At 44.5% G+C, this 16,592-nt stretch overlaps 1 protein-coding gene across 3 annotated transcripts in view; it reads left to right on the top strand.

Annotated features, from left to right (window-relative positions):
- Positions 1 to 16,592, top strand: part of TNFAIP8L1 (TNF alpha induced protein 8 like 1) — a 29,519-nt gene that overhangs the window by 10,465 nt on the left and 2,462 nt on the right. Inside the window, exon 1 of one of the 3 annotated variants that reach the window (XM_051971845.1) lies at positions 3,524 to 5,185. The exons of the other annotated variants lie outside the window; for them this stretch is intronic. Within the exon in view, the coding sequence (XP_051827805.1) occupies positions 5,152 to 5,185 (34 nt within the window). The 5' untranslated portion in view covers positions 3,524 to 5,151. Of the gene's footprint in view, positions 1 to 3,523; positions 5,186 to 16,592 lie in introns of those variants that run through there. 3 annotated transcript variants of the gene reach the window in all.

Here is a 16,592-nt window from a genome sequence, read left to right as displayed (position 1 = left end):
ATAACAGTAATATCAAAGCTCCCCAATGACAGATCACCCTAATAGATATAATAATAATGATGAAAAAGTTTGAAATATTGTGAAAATTACCAGTATGTGACACGGAAACACGATATGAGCATATGTTGGAAAAACAGTGCTAATAAACTTGCCACAAACTTCAATTTAAAAAAGCAGGATCTGTCAAATGCAATAAAGTCTGTCAGAAAGGGCTCCTGACTCAACTGAAGGTTGAGTCCCCAAGGATGCCCAAGGATGGGTGCCCAAGGATGGGGTCAGGTCCTGTTCTTCTTAGAGTTTTCATGAGGAGAGTTCTTGACATGGTGACCTGGGACCCCCGGTGCCAGGGCCAGGCAGTGTCAGGCGAGGGGTCAGCACAGAGATCGAGGCTAGTTCCACGGCACTGGAGAAGGCGCATATAATTTAGTCCTCTTGTCCTCTGGTCCAAGCTGGGATCAAGTCAAATGAAGGAACGTTGACCGTGTGTTCACAGTCCTAGGGGAAAGTCCAGAGGCCCAGCTGGCCCGGGAAGGGATAGCCCAGGTACGGGACTGGGAAAGTGGCCATTCAGAGGCCTGTGTCCAGCATAAGGTGAGAATGGTGACTGGGAGAATAGATCAGTGGGCTGGGTTCAGAATAGCAAAGCCTGAAAAGGATGGGTCGCCGTGTCCGGATTGCCTTCTTGGGGGCAGAGACAGCCTCTGGAGGTCCAGGCAGGAGGGAAGCCCGAGAAAATTAAGTGTGGGCTGAGATTTAGGTTCCGAGGGAGGCAGGGAAAGGTCCAAAGTATAGAGACCAGGAGGGAGAACAGCAGGGTCTGTCCGTGGATGACATACCGAGGATTCCAAGTATAAGGTCTAGCCATAAGGTGGATAATAGGACAGCTAATTGGATAACTCGGTGGATCTGGAACTGGAAGAGGCTCAGGGGCCATCTAGTTTGAGCATCTCATTTTACAGAAGAGGCCCAGGAAGTTTAACTGAAGATAAGTTTGTCTACTTGTGAGCTATTCTTCAAGGCATGATAACGGTATGGTCCTGCCACATCCTTTGCATGAGAAGGAACATTGGTCCAGTTTCTGAGTGCATCCCAATTGTGAAGCAAGCAAGGTTTGTCCTGGTGGCAAGATGTTGTAGTATTCCTCTACTTGCCTCTGTTTCCTCAACTGTAAAATGGAGATAATAACAGCCTGGAGTTGTAAAGATCCAAATGAGAAAATAATTGTAAAGTGCTTAGCTTTATTAATTTATTTTTTTATTTTTAATTTTTAAAATTTATTTATTTTTAATTTTTATTTTTCTTTATTTTAGGATTTGCTATTTTATTATTTTATTAATATAGTTTATTGTTGTATTAATATTATTAACTATTAATAATATTTATTAATAGTATTATTGATTAAATTAAATTTTAAAATAAAATTACTTTTAGAATTTATAATAATAATTAATGATAATATTATATTTTTGTTCTGGGGCCACCCACACCCTGACTGGTATGCTTTTTTATTCTGTGTGGATGTCCCTCCTCTTCAGGGCCATTTCCTTAGTGTCTCCTTCCTGCTTTCAAGCAGTCCTAGTTAGAAAACGTTCCCTGCTAACAAAAGCATTGGACTTGGACGTTAACGGTTTGGGTTCCAGTGCAGACACTGATTCACTGCGTGCCCCTGGACAGAACACGGGGCTGGGCGGTGTGGTGAAAGACACAAGTTTAGCTAGGACACGGGTCCCTCCCTTAACGAAGCCCCCAGCCCATGATTTGGCGGGGACATTAGAGAAGAGATCCCTGTCTAGGCGTTGGTTTGACCTGTTTCTGAGACTGTAACGTTCTCGGTTCTGGGTTCTGATACCCCCCGGCTCTCCTGATCTGTGCTTTGTGGCCCTGTGTAGTCTGAAGTAAAAGGGGGGGGGGGATGGAGCAGGGAATTCATTAATTCCACTTTATAGTAATTATCAGCCTGGTCAATCTAACCTTTGAACTTGGTTGGAACCTTCCCTTGGCTCAGCTCCTCCTCCCCCACGGAGCCGGGCCCAGACAGAGAGGGCGGCCACGTGGCAGAGTGGGTGAGGTGCCAGCCTGTGGCGGGGTTCCTGAGGGCCTCGGAGCTGTGTGACCGGGCCAGGCCCTCAGCCCCAGCGGCCTTGCAAAGAAGAACTGGAGGGATTTGTGCGCGGGAGAGATTGGTCCCTTGGGGCCGGCTCTGAAGTGCCCACCCCTGGACTTTGGGGGATTCTGGCAGCGGCAGGGCCTCCTGCTCCGGTGCAGCCTCGGAGCCGATGGCAGTGGCCGGCAGGGACCCTCCGTCTTCTCGGTCCGGTCGTGGGCGACCGTGTTTGCCGTCCGGCCCGGCCCGGTCTCTTTATTCCGGAGTCAGAGCTGTGCCCGAGCGCTGGGCTGGGCCGGCTGCGGCCCCGACCCCCGAAGCTTGGGTGGCCCTGCCGTGCCCCGGCCCTTGGGGCTCCCTCCCATTGTGGAGTGCTTCTCTGGAAGCGCCCTGGAACAGGAAGAAAGCCGCTGGCTTATTCTGGTCTCCCATGGCTCCCCAAGGACCGACACATCTCCGCTTGTTGATAAGGACTTTCTGGGCAGAACAATGGGGCGGGGAACGGGGAGGGGGCAGAATCTGGAACCTGCAGATGGGAAAGCTCGGCTCAGAGGGAGCCACCGGGTGCTCTCTGAGGCCAGGGCCAGCATCGTCTCTGTGAAACCGCGGGGGCTACGAAGAAGCCGAATCCACTCTCCGGGGCCTCCTGCGGGGACGGGCTTGGAGCAGGAAGGCCGAGCTGGGGTAGGGGAAAGCCCCGGAGGACACTGACTACTGGGGCCATTCCTGTTGTCCAACAATGGGACCAGCGAGAGGATGGAGCAGGAAAGTGCTTGGGAGCAGAGGAAGCCCCCCGGGCCCTGGGCCAAAGCAGCAGGTGGGCTTCCGTCATCAAGCAGTACCTACTGTGTGCTCCAGAGGCAACACGCTCCTGTCTTCAACTTGCTTATAATCTTAATGTGTGAATACGCCCAGAGAAGCAAACCCAAGTTCTTGGCTGGGATCTTGGCTACTCTGAGCAACTCTGGACCCAGGTTCTTTATACTAATGGCTAACATTTATAGCCCTACTTTACGCAGGCACACTCTGCTGAGCACTTTACAAACAGCTCATTTGCTCCTTACACAAAAACAGGAGGTGGATGCTATTATTATCCCCATTTTACAGATGAGAAAACAGAGACAGTTCAAGCAAGTAACTTGCTCAAAGGTCACATAGTATGGATCTGAGGCTGGATTTGAACTCGGGTTCTTCCTGACCTCCAACCTAGAGCTACGACATCACCTCGCTGCCAGTGTCTTGCTCTCTAAAATGGAGGGGCTCAGACCCCTATAATCTAATATATAGATCTATGATCGAAGGGAGAAAGCAATCACAAGTGGGGGCTGAGGCGGGGAAATTCAGGACCTTCCCTGAGCCTTGGAGGAAGCTAGAGATTCTATAATTGCTCGAAAGCACTTTACATTATTTCATATCATTTTTTAAGGTTTTATTGTCACGTTTCACATCTGCCTCTCAGTCGCTTCTAGGTCTCATTGGGTTCTAAGGTGCGCAAGTAAGGAAGGAGTGCATTCCAGGCGTGGGTCACAGCTTTCTCAAAGACATGGGGGCAGAATAAAGGAATTAGAGGAATAGGCAAGAGAACAGTTGGGCTGGAATGAAGAATTTACGAAGGAGGCTGGTATGAAATATGAAGGAGGCTGGAGAGGGAGCGTCGAGCCAGGCTCTGCAGGCCCTTGGGTGCCAAGCTGAGGAAGCTTGCTCTGGGGGCCACAGAAAGCCCTGAAAAGAAGGAAAAAGAGTATTTGGGCATCTGTGTTAAGGATGCACTAGAGAGGGAAGGGCTTAATCTGGGAAATTGGTGGGTAGAGGGGATGAAGACCTCAGAGAGGGAGGTAGCCATAGAAACAGAGGTCAGATATAAGATGTTGTAGAGAGAGAATTGGCAAGATCTGGCAACTGGTCAGATAGCGGGGGTGAGGAGGAGGGAGGTTATGTGTGGCCTTGTGAGTCTAGACCAGGGAGAGATGGCACTACCCTTGACAGAAATGGGCAAGCCTGGAGGAGAATCAGGTTCAGAAGAGAGATAATGATTTCTGTTTGGGGCATGTTGCATTTACACTGTTGAGATGTCTAGCAAGCAAGTTGGTGACGCCATTGGAATCCAAGAAAGATTTGATAAATAATAGATGTTTTTTGCTGAGGCAATTGGGGTTAAGTGACTTGCCCAGGTACACACAGGTGAAGTATCTGAGGTCAGATCTGAACTCAGGTCCTCCCGATTTCAGGGCTGGGGCTCTACCCACTGCGCCATCCAGCTGCCCCCAATAAATAAATTTAGTAGTAATCTGCCTAGAGGCAATCATTGATTAGGATCAGAGGAGCAGAGAAACTGCCAAGAAATTCAGGGAGAGAAGAAAAAAATAGTCTAGAAGAGATGTGTGGGGGAGTTTACAGTCAGGGAAGTAGAAACGGATGGTGATATGGCAAGGGAGACTGAGAAGGGTCAATCAAGAGAGAAAAACGGACGCCAAGGGTATAATATCTCAGAAGTCAAAAAAGGATAGAATATACAGGGTGGAAGAGCGCTTGACCGAGGCTGAGGAGAATGAAGACTGAGAAAGGCTCTTGGATCTGGCCGTTGAGGAGCTTGGGTAAACTTGGAGAGAGCGATATCAGTTAATTGGTGGGGTAGGAAGCCGGACTTCAAGGGGCTGAGAAATGAGTGGAAGGTGAGAATGGGGAGCCCACCAGTGGCTTTTTCTGGGTGTCTGGCTACAAAAGAGAAAGCTACAGGGTACGTCGGAAGAGGATGGGAGGGTCAAGTGAAGGCTTGCTGTTTTTGAAGGAATATAGAAGATGGAGATACGTGTGTATGCAGAACCAAGAGATAAAAACAGATTGGAGATGAGAAAAAGGAAGATGCTGGGAGGCAATCTCCCAGAGGAAACTGGAAGGGGTGGGATCAGGGGTCACAAGTATTTGTTTGCTCTGTGTAGAAACCAGCCCACAACAGTTTCACAAGCTGGAGCAAAGGAGGAGAGAACAGGAGGATGAATAGAGATTTGGAGGTGGGGGAATAAGGGAAAAGAAAGAGTTCACAGTGGATGACCTTCATTTTCTCAGCCAAGTGGAAGGGAGGTAGGTCTTTCTCAAAGAGAAATGGGGAGAGGTGATCGTTTTGAGGGGTTGCGGATTGGATTGGAAGGATTGCTGCAGGGAGTTTCAGCGAAAATCCAGGCAGAATAAAAGAACAGCTGTGCGGCAGTTGAAATATGATAAATTTCTAGAGTTCTGAGTTGGCACAGTTGTCTCTTGGCAACAATCAAAGTTGCCACTTCCTCCAGGGGCATTCGTCAGCGAGCAAGTGGGAGTGGAGAAGGCAGAGAGTGGGGGTAGCCCGGGATTGGGGTTTGACAAAGTATAGCGGGCCATAAGACAAGGCAGAAAAGGAGGAATGGAAGGGATTGCAGTGCGTGATTGAATCGGTCAGTTATATGGTAAAGACGGGAAGGAAGGAAATCAAATCAGAATGTGGGCGTCAGATTGGGAGAATAAACAAGGATGAACGGACTGAAAGTCACCATGGGGTCAAAAAATAAGTGTCCTGAAGTTGTGGTCTCTACTTGGTTTTTAATATATACTTTAATGCCTGTATTTCAATTTATTTTATTTCCTTTGCAATTTTATATTTTTTATGCATTTAAAGACATTATTCTGAGAAAGGGTCCTAAGGCCAGAAGGGTCCAGGATGCAGAAAAATAGGTCATGGATCTCCGGTTTAGAAAGAATGAGACAGAGATGGAAGAAGAGCTGGCTGATATCAGAGAGAGGCTTTGGGAGAGCAGGATAGCAAACTTTGCCTTCAGGTGGCTGAGAAGGGCTGAAGCAGAAGGTTTTGAGAGTTGAGGATTTGATGAATCTCGAAGGACTCTTAATAGGTCTGCTGAATACTCAGGGCAAGGGTGAGGTTGGAGAATAAGATTATGAACGAGGATGGACTCCCCAAAGGGGGAGTGAAGTTGGCTCTCTGCCCTCCACAGTTCAGTGATAGAGAAAAGACTTTGCCATGAGCAATGGCCCTCGCCTACCTAGGAGCTGACTCATAATAAGGGTCAGTCCCTTCACAGTTCTCCCAGAGTGGGTCCTGCCTTCATACACGGGGGAGGGTGGGAACAAGAAGGGTGAATATTAGTGCTAAAAGCACCGGCTCGGCTCCAGGTAGGATGGCATGCCAGGCTCAGTGCCCTATGAGAGGGGGCCCTGTGCATTTTACAAATATCATATCCTTTGTTCCTCACAACAACCATGCAAGAAAGGTATTGTGATGACCTCCATTTTACAGTTAAGGAAACTGAGACAGAGGAAAAGTAATTTTCCCAATCAAACAACTAATAAAGATAATAGAAGCCAGATTACCCAAAAGTGCTACCTTTGGAGTTCTGGGATCTTCATTAAAGTCCTATCTTTCCCTTACTATTTATGTAACCCAGGCAAGTCACTTCCCCTCTGGATGCCTTAGTTTCCTCATCTGTAAAATGAAGGTGACTCTATTTGCACTAGCTAGGGTTGTGATGATGATATGTGAAATAATATACATAAAATGCTCTATAAACCCTAAAAGTAATGAAGCAAATGTGAGTTGTTATAACTGTGTAATTATTATGAAACAATGAAAAAACTCATTACATATGAGTACTTTAAAGATTACAGAATGTTCCATTGGGATGTGACATAAGAATCATTATCCTCGTTTTATAGATGAAGAAGCTGAATCTTCCCAAAGTAAAATGACTTAGCCAAGATGACCCAGCTAGTAAGTGTTGGGGCTTACACTCAGGTTTCCTGACTCCAGGCTCACTGGTTTTCCCCCCACTTCTTCATGTTGGGGAAATGAAGGACATTGGGCTGGAGGATTAGGGTGGGGTTGGATTGTGGAGGACCTCCAAGACCAGGCTTGGATTTTATTTGGCAGTGGAGAGCTATGGGGAGGGCCATGAGGGGAGGGTCACGGTGTGCAGCCCCATCCAGCTCTCTCTAGGCGGCAAAGGGGGTAACGGGAGGAAGCCTCTGGAGCTCAGACAAAGGTACGCTTTGTTACAGGGTCTCCCGAGAGCAGCGGGCGGCCCACGTGGCCATCAAACACGCCTTCCGCTTCCTACAGCATGAACTAGGGGGATGGTCACGAGGGATTGGGCAGGGATGGCCCCTGGTTTACGGAGCTGTTAGACCTTCCCCTCCCTCGTTGTCCAAGCAGGGACACTTTGCCCCGCTTGGTCTGATCTCCCCCTCTGGGCTCTGAGCTCCCCCCGGGCACGGACCAAGGAAAAGGGGCCTGCCTCCGTCCGACAACCGAGAAGGGAGCTGCTGGAAGCCTCCCTTTTAACGCAGGAGGGCAAACCAACAGACTCCTTCTGTGTGTGTGAGGTGTGCAGGCTCTGGGCTTGGGGTCAGGAGTCCTGGCTTCCAATCCCATTTAACTCGCGGTGGGACTGACTGTCCCTGGTTCCTCCAGTTAAACTGGGGACAGTCATACTCGCCCTGCCAGCTCCACAAGCACGTTGTGAGCCGCCATGAGAGAATGTCAGAGACCTCTGAGGCCTTCTGTGCCCACATCCGCAGGAGGACAATGAGACTCAGAGACCCGTTCGCCCACTCCTGAAGCTGTCACTCAAACCCCATCGTCCGGCACCCCCCCCGCCCCGGCCCCACTTCCATCCCTCTTCACATTCTCCTGGAGAACTCTCCTTTGCTGTTATCAAATTCTACTCATTGACATTTCCTACAGGGTTTCCTTCCCTTGGAGAAATATTAGACTATGGTGGGATCATATGTGTATATAAAGTAGAAATATATAGACTGATTTGGGGACATTTTTGTTTCCCTGCAGGAATCTATGGAGTTCTGTGAACTTGAATGGGGGAGGGAGAAAATACATCTTTATTTTTGCTTTGGCTTCTTTTTGTCATTCCTATTTTGTTTTAAGCATTTAGAAATATAATCTGGGGACTGCCTAATCATAGGTTTGCCCAGAGTGACTGGCTAGACTGAAAAAGACTGGCCCAAAGTGACAGGACACACACACACATAAAATCTCTGCATTAATAAAATAAAAGCTGCTTGTGAGCAAGTGAGGAAGCCAGGATTTCTACCCAGATTTTCCAATCCTGAACCCAGGGAGCTTCCCATTGCCTCCCACCATCTTATAATAGGAAGAAGTCATGACTTCTTTCTGTTGTTGTTATAATTATTATTACATAGTGGGAGAAGGAGGGGCAAAGAAGAATAAGACCCTGTCCTTGATTTTGGAGAATTCAGTCGCAGGGAGATCAACCAGGTAAATTTAAAAAGCAGAAGTGAATCGCTAACCTTTGTATGGCGCTCTAAGGCCATCACAAATATTGTCCCATTCGATCCTCATGACAACCATAGGAAGTAAGTGCTATTGTTATTCCCATTTTACAGAGGAGGAAACTGAGGTAGAAAGGATCATACATCTAGTTATTGTCTGAGGTTGAATGTGGAAGCCGGCCTTCCTGACTGTGGCCTGAGAATTTACTCACCAAAAATAAGAAAGATTTCCAGAATTGAAGACAAGGATGAAAGTTATTATGAAGCTCCTGGGATTCTTAAGCCAGATTAGAGAATGATATAGAAAGTTAGGGCTGTTTGGAAGCCACTAAATATTTTTGATCAGAGAAGTGACTTGTCGGGGATCAGAGATGGGATTGGGGCAGAAAGAATATATAGCAAGAGGAAGAAACAGCTGGGACGTGAAAGGAGCCTCAAAGGGTAAGCACCTGAGCCGTGCATGTGGGTGAGGGGATGGGGACATGGGTGGGTTGGGGGTGTAGTATGTGTGGGTGTAGTTGGGGTCTCTCTTCACTGGGGGTCTCTCAGCAAAGGCACAGTCACTACTTGACTGACTAGTGTAGCTGAACGGCAGTTTTAAATCACCCGAGTTTGAATCCTACGTCAGACACCATCTGTTTGATCCTGGGTGAGCCTCTTAGGGCCCTCTCTCAGACTCTTGATCTGCAGAATGGGAATAGTGGCCACTACCTTACCCAGGCTTGTTGTGAGTCTCAAGTGAGGTGACATATGGGGAGCACTTTGAAAACCTTAAATCGTGATTATAAATGTTAGTTGTTATTATTATATTGTCGGGAGGATTCTTGGATGGCTTGAGGTTTGAACAGATGGTCTTTGAAGTCCCTTTCAACTCTGGATTCTGAGGCTGAGAAACCAGTTAAGAAGCTATTTATTACCAAGGTCCAGCTGCAAGGAAATAAGATGCTAAGCACAGCAATGACCTTCAGTGTAGAGAGGGGGTGGGGACAGCCGTGAGAAGAGTTGAGAAGGAAAGACTAGAAATTGGAGGTGATGGAGAGCACCGTAGGGCTGAGGAGTAAAGGACTAAAATGGAGAGGGCTTTAGAACAGGAATAGTAGGGCTGGGAGGGCCCTCAGAGCCCAGGATGTCAGGGCTGGGAGGGCCCTTAGAACCCAGGAGGTCAGGGCTGGGAGGGCCCTTAGAACCCAGGAGGTCAGGGCTGGGAGGGCCCTTAGAGCCCAGGCTGTCAGAGCTGGGAGGGCCCTTAGAGCCCAGGCTGTCAGAGCTGGGAGGGCCCTTAGAACCTAGAGTGTCAGAGCTGGAAGGGCCCTTAGAACCCAGAGTGTCAGAGCTGGAAGGGCCCTTAGAACCCAGAGTGTCAGAGCTGGGAGGGCCCTTAGAACCTGGGAGGTCAGAGCTGGGAGGGCCCTTAGAACATGAGATGTCAGAGCTGGGAGGGCCCTTAGAACCCAGGAGGTCAGAGCTGGGAGGGCTCTTAGAACATGAGATGTCAGAGCTGGGAGGGCCTTAGAACCCAGGAGGTCAGAGCTGGGGGGGCCCTTAGAACCTGGGAGGTCAGAGCTGGGAGGGCCCTTAGAACAGAAAAGGTCAGAGCTGGGAGGGCCCTTTGGTTCTAATATCCTGTCTATTGTTTTCTAATGGTGTGACCTTGAACAAATAGCCCCTAACCTCTCTGGACTTCAGTTTCCTTATCTGGAAAACAAAGGTTGAACTAGATAATCTTTTAAGAGGTCTTTCAGCTCAAAACCCTAGGATCTAAAAATGGAAAAACTAAGGTCCAGAGGACAGAGTGACCAGCCCAAACTTTCCTCATTGGAAAATAACAAAACTACAACTGGGCTACAGGCAGCCTAGATCTCTGCCAAGGTCCTGACCACCTCAGTTGTGCCACCTCCTGCTCCTTCTCCTCCTCTTCCTCTCCCTCCAGTAATTCAATGATAAGTCCATTAGGAGCCCTGTACTGCTACAGGCAAGGCTGCCCCTATATTTTCTCTGCTCTTTATTACGAGTGGGAGCCAGCCCCCTGTCCAAAGTTCACGCTGTTAAAAATCAATGTTTTCACATCAAAGGAAATGCTGACAAACCGTTGCTTTTCCAGAAAGCCATAAATACCTCTGTGTGAAAAGCATGGACACGATAAATTTCTTGGTGGCTCCGTTCTAATTAGTTTGCTAATCTACACCAGGCTTTGGGGTCCAGGAAGAATTCCCTTTTATCTTCTGAGCTGGGGGTCTGGATGACCAAGGAAGGCTTTTTACCTTAAGTGCGAAGTGCTTTGGGTTAATTATAGTGGGCAGAAGGCAGCCTATAATCAGGGGCCCTCCATCCAAATCCTGCAGCTCATCACTTACTGGTCCTGTAACAAAGGCCTATTCTAGGCCTATTTCCTCATCGCCAAAATGGGGATAAAAATACTCTATTGTGATGTAGTGAAGGGCTCTAAATTCAGAGGTGAGAGAACGGGGTCCAAATCTCGGCCAGATCATTAACTAATTAAGGAGCAGGGATATACTCTGGGTTTCCTTTTTTAGTTTGTGAAACAAGGGTAGTAATATACTATTATGGGATCAAAAGAGTCTCAGACTCAGTGTCAGTAGCCCTGAGATTCTTCTACTTTGGGAAAATCACATTCTCCCTCTGAGGTTCCTCCTGCAAAAGGAGAGGACTGAACGAAAGAAGGGGATCTTCACCTTTTTTGTGTCATGGACCCCTTTGGCAGTTCAAATGAGGAAGCCTAATGATCCCTTTTCAGAAGAATGTTTTTAAATGCACAAAACAAAATGCAGAGGATTTATGAAAGAAATCAATCATAGTGAATCAATCAAGTTCACAGATCCCTTTCACTGAACAGTGTTGAGAGACCTTCCAGGTCTGGATCCTCTGAATTCTACTTCCCAGGCATCATTGTAAGAAAGCGCTTTATAAATCTAAAAGTTCAGAATTTTGTTGTTGTTGTTGTTGTTTTGTTTTTAATACATTTCTATTTTAATACATTAAATTTATATTTTATTTAATACATTTCCAAATACATGCAAAGGCAGTTTTCAACATTCACCTTTGCAAAACCAAATTTTCCAAATTTTTCATTTTTTCTTCCCTCTTCCTCCTCCTTCCTTCTAAGACAGCAAGCAATCCAATATAGATTAAACATGTACAATTCTTCTAAACATATTTCCATACTCATTATGCTGCACAGAAAAAAATCAGATTAAAAGGGGAAAAAACACAAAGAAAAAAAGCAGGCAAACAACAACAAAAAGGTGAAAATAGTATGCTTTGATTCACATTCAATCTTCATATTTCTCCCTTTTACAAACTACAGATTCTGACCAAACTGCCCTCCTTTTGCTATTCCATTTCCAGTCTCTGTTCCTTCATTGCCCATGTGTGAAATGTTCTCTTTCACACCTGGCTCTTTAGAAATCTGCTTTCTTCAAGCTCAACTGAAGGGGCCACCTACTACCGGAAGCCTTTCCTGTTTTCCCCATTGTGTAAAAAATTTCTTCTTTCATATTATGTCATATTTATTTACCTGTGTAAATGTCCAGAGTTGTACTGGAGTCATCTTGAACTGCTCAAAAGATATAATTGTTAAATTTGTCGTGTGACCATTATACCTTGTAAGTTGGCAAAAGATCCAAAATAAGGCTTATGGCTTGGGGGTTTTTTATGTTGCTGATTGTCTAGACTTAAAAAAGTGATGGAGAAAATGTTAATCATGCAAATTAAACTTAAAAAAATGTGTTCTTCAAACTTTCATTCAGCACTCATTATGAAGCATTTTCTAGGTACCATATATGCTAGGACTTGGTGAAATAAAACTTTGCACTTAGTAGGTGCTTCATAAATGTTTGCTGAATGGAGGAAGGAATAATAAAGGAATTGAATGCATTAAGGGAAAGTACATTAGGGTGGTACAATGGAAAGTGCCCTGGATGATGGGCCAGCAAAGCTGGGTTCTGGGTCAGCTATGTCACTAAGTAACTAGAGTCTCTTCCCCATCCAAAAGATTTTTCCCAGGTATAAAATGAGAAGATTGGCCTCTATTAACAAGTTCCTTTTTGGCTCTATGAGCTTACTGTTCTGACTCTATTTTTAGGTTTCAGGTAGTGGGTTTACTGAATCTAACAAGCCTTGAAGGTAAAACCAAAAGCGCACAGTTGCTCAGGAAGTATTTGAAGACTGATCAAGAACCAAACCTCTCTGTGGTCATATTGATCTGAATATTCCTTCCAATCAGGCAGACTGCATTCCATCCATATATGCTTATCTGTGTGATTCATATATGTCATATCTGTGTCATTTTTTTGTAATAAGCTTTATATTTTTCAAAATACATGCAAAGATGGTTTTCAACATTCACCCTTGCAAAAACCCTGCATTCCAAATTTTTCTCCCTCCCTCCGTCCTCTAGACAGAAAATAATCCAATATAGGTTAAACATGTGCAATTCTTCTAAATAGATTTCCATATTTGTCATGTTGCAGAAGAAAAATCAGATGATTCAGGCTAGTTCCAATGGTCTTGTGATGAAGAGAGCCATCTACACCCAAAGAGAGGACTATGGGAACTAAGTATGGATCACAAAAAAGCATTTTCACCCTTTTTGTTGTTGTTTTTTGCATTTTATTTTCTTTCTCATTTTTTTTTGATCTGATTTTTTCTTGTGCAGCAAGATAATTATAGAAATATGTATAGAAGGATTGCACATGTTTAACATATATTGGATTACTTGCCATTTAAGGGACAAGGTGGTTCAAGGGGGAGATTTGGAATATAAGGTTTTTCAAGGGTCAATGTTGAAAAATTATCCATGCATATGTTTTGAAAATATAAAGCTTTAATTTAAAAAAGCCTTAGAAAAGAAGAAAATTCAGATCAGAAGGTAAAAAATGAGAAAGAAAAAAAAGCAAATACACAACAACAAAGGTGAAAATATTATGTTGTGATCCACATTCAACCCCGTAGCCCTCTCTCTGGATGCAGATGGCTTTTTCCATCACAGGTCTGAATTGGTCTGAATCACCTCATTGTTAGAAAAAGCTAAATCTATTACAGTTGATCAACACATGTTCTTATTGTTAGTATTGTATAGTATTCTGTTGGTTCTACTCACTTTACTTAGCATCAGTTCATATAAGTCTCTGTCTCTTCCTCCACCTCTAATTTGTCTTACATTTATACCAATTAATTTTCTTTATGCATATAATAATATTCAATTACATTTATATACCATAACTTATTCAGCTATTCTCCAACTGATGGGCATCCACTCAGTTTCCAGTTCCTTGCCACTACAAAAAAGGGTTGCTACAAACATTTTTGCACATATGGGTCCTTTACCCTTTTTCATTATTTAAAATTTTTATTTTATTTTAAAAGTTTTTGGATGTCTTTTGTTTTTCACTCATAGAAATATTGTTCCTTGTATTCTTCTTTTCACACCTCTCCTATTCATCCCCACCCTTTCCCTTGTAGCAAAGAAAAATAGCTAAGCAAAACTAACTCACAAAGGAGATCCATCTGACAGCATATGCGATATTCAACATCCATATTCCCTCACCTTTACACAAAGCAAAGATGATTACCACATATACTCTTCCAAATAGTTTATCATAACCCGAAGCAGATCGGACTACCTTTTCTTGCTGGCTAGTTTCAGGACAAGCTTCCTTGGGTCACAGTTGCAGGAACCTACCCTTGCCAAAAACACTTAGGCTGTTCCCAGAAGGCAGTGCCCACAGAATGGCACTAGCTTTTGGGTGTGCCATCCTGTGATTGAATCTGTTATTGAACCAGGAACTTTGAGTGGAATTAGGAATTATAGAATGAAGCAATTAGGTATCAAATAACAAGAGTGAGAATTCACATCTAAGTCTTCTGACCCTAAGTCCTATGATGTTTCTACTAGCCTATGCTTGCATAAGAAGGTAGGCTGTAGTGGGAGCAATTCTCTTCCCAGCAAAAAAATTTAGCATTGTGTTGCAGAAGGAGCCTGGGGTTTAGGTAGAAGACCTTCCTTCAATGCTTGATCACATGTGTGTGACTATGACCCCCATGTGCCTTGTAGGATTGTTGTGCAGAAAATGCTTTGGAAAACTTCAAAGTGCTATAACGGAAGAGCAGTTATTTTGGGCAAGTCATTATCATTTCCTGGACCTCAGTTTCCTTATCCGGAAAATAGGCTAGATGTCAAGGCATCATGAAGCAATAGTAAGAGTGCTGAAACTGAGTTGAGACACATAAGATTTGAATTTGAATCCTGATTGTGCCACTCAGTAACATGTATGATCTTGGGAAAAACTCCTTTCTGGGTCTCAGTTTCCTTATCTATAAAAATGAGAGGATTGTACTAGATTACCTCTAACTTCCCTTCCAATTCTAAATCTGTGATTTTCTAAATTCTAAAGTCACTTGCTATGCTAACTTAGGTTATTATGGTAAGTCCCAGTTTTCATGATCTTAACAATTTTCCGGAAAAGATAATCTACAAATGCCCCATAGGGATACAGCTGCTTATCTTCAGATAGACAAGGATTTATTCATTGCACAGTGAGCAGTGTAGGATTCAGGAATAGAAATAAAAACAACCTCTGCCCTCAAGAAGTTTATGATTTGCCAAGAGGAGAAGACGCAACATAATTTGAGGAGAGAGAGAGAAATAACTCTAGAAAGATTCAGGAAAAGTGCATGAGCTACATCTTCAAAGGAGCTCAAAATTCCAAAATGCAGAGATGAGGGAATGCATCCCTTTCATGAAGAGCAACCATACAAAGTCATGGCGGCAGGGAATGGAATGCCACATTTGGGGAAAAACAAATAGTCTTGCATGGAATGTAAAAAGCATATGAAGAAAAGTTATGTGAAATAAAATTGGAAAGAGAGGGAGGCTAGAGACAGACTTTAAATGCCAAGCTGAGGAGTTCAGGTTTTATCCTAGAGTCAATATCAAGCCAGTGTAGTTTTTTGAAGCAGGGGACTGAGTTGATCTGACTAGTGCTTTAAGAAGATTGTTTGGACAGCTGTGTGGAGGATGGATGGGAATAGAGGAAGACTGAGAACAGGGAGACCTGTTAAGAAGCCAAGAGAGTAGTCCAGAGAAGTATTGCTGGCTTCCAGGAGGATAGTGACCGTGACAATGGAGAGAAGAGGTAATGGATTTGTTATGGATAGAATGAGCTGGTAAGGCTTGACAAACGGATGAATTTGAATGTGAAGAAGAGAAAAGACTCAGGAATGATTCCAAGATACTTGGAATTCCAAGATCTTCCAGGTATTTGGAGAGAAGGTGGCTTCTCTGACTCCCCAAGAATGCCAAAATTGCCTTTGTTAAGTAGTGAGATATTTCTCTGTCCCCTGAGGGACAAAAGTCTCAACCTGTCATTTTCAGATTTCTGGAGCAAGAAAATTGCTTTCCAATTCTTAAAATACTTACAACCCACCCTCACCCCCACCCCCACCATACGCCTGCTGTTAAAGAAATCTTTCATTATTTTTCCCTTACAATTGTTAAACTGAACTCATTTACTTCCTTTAAGGGAAGGAAAGGGAGAGATATAAGCATTTATATAGTCCCTACTGTGTGCCAGGCACTATGCTAAGCACTTTATGATTATTATCTTATTTTAATTTTACAACAACATTTTGAAGTAAGTAGGTGCTGTTATTATCCCTATTTTACAGTTGAGAAAATCGAGGCAGACAGGTAAAATGATCTGCCCAAATTCGTACTAGTATCTGAATACAGATTTGAACTCAGATCTTTCTGCTTTACCACCCAGTCACTTGCCTTTTTTTTAAAAAAGCAAACTGCCAAATCATTATTAATCAGAGAAATGCAAATTAAGACAGCTGAGATACCACTACACACCTGTCAGATTGTCTAGAATGACAGAGAAAGATAATGCGGAGTGTTGGAGGGGATGTGGGAAAACAGGGACACTAATGCATTGTTGGTGGAGTTGTGAACGGATCCAGCCATTCTGGAGAGCAATTTGGAATTATGCTCAAAAAGTTATCAAACTGTGCATACCTTTTGATCCAGCAGTGTTTCTACTGGGCTTATCGACCAAAGAGATCATAAAGAAGGGAAAGGGACCTGTATGTGCCAAAATGTTTGTGGCAGCCCTGTTTGTAGTGGCTAGAAGCTGGAAAATGAATGGATGCCCATCATTTGGAGAATGGTTGGGTAAAT

This window comes from Antechinus flavipes, chromosome 1 (genome assembly GCF_016432865.1).
Source record: "Antechinus flavipes isolate AdamAnt ecotype Samford, QLD, Australia chromosome 1, AdamAnt_v2, whole genome shotgun sequence".
Classification (NCBI taxonomy): domain Eukaryota; kingdom Metazoa; phylum Chordata; class Mammalia; order Dasyuromorphia; family Dasyuridae; genus Antechinus; species Antechinus flavipes.
Note: the sequence above shows the minus strand (reverse complement) of the source record. Positions and strands in the feature narration are given on the sequence as shown.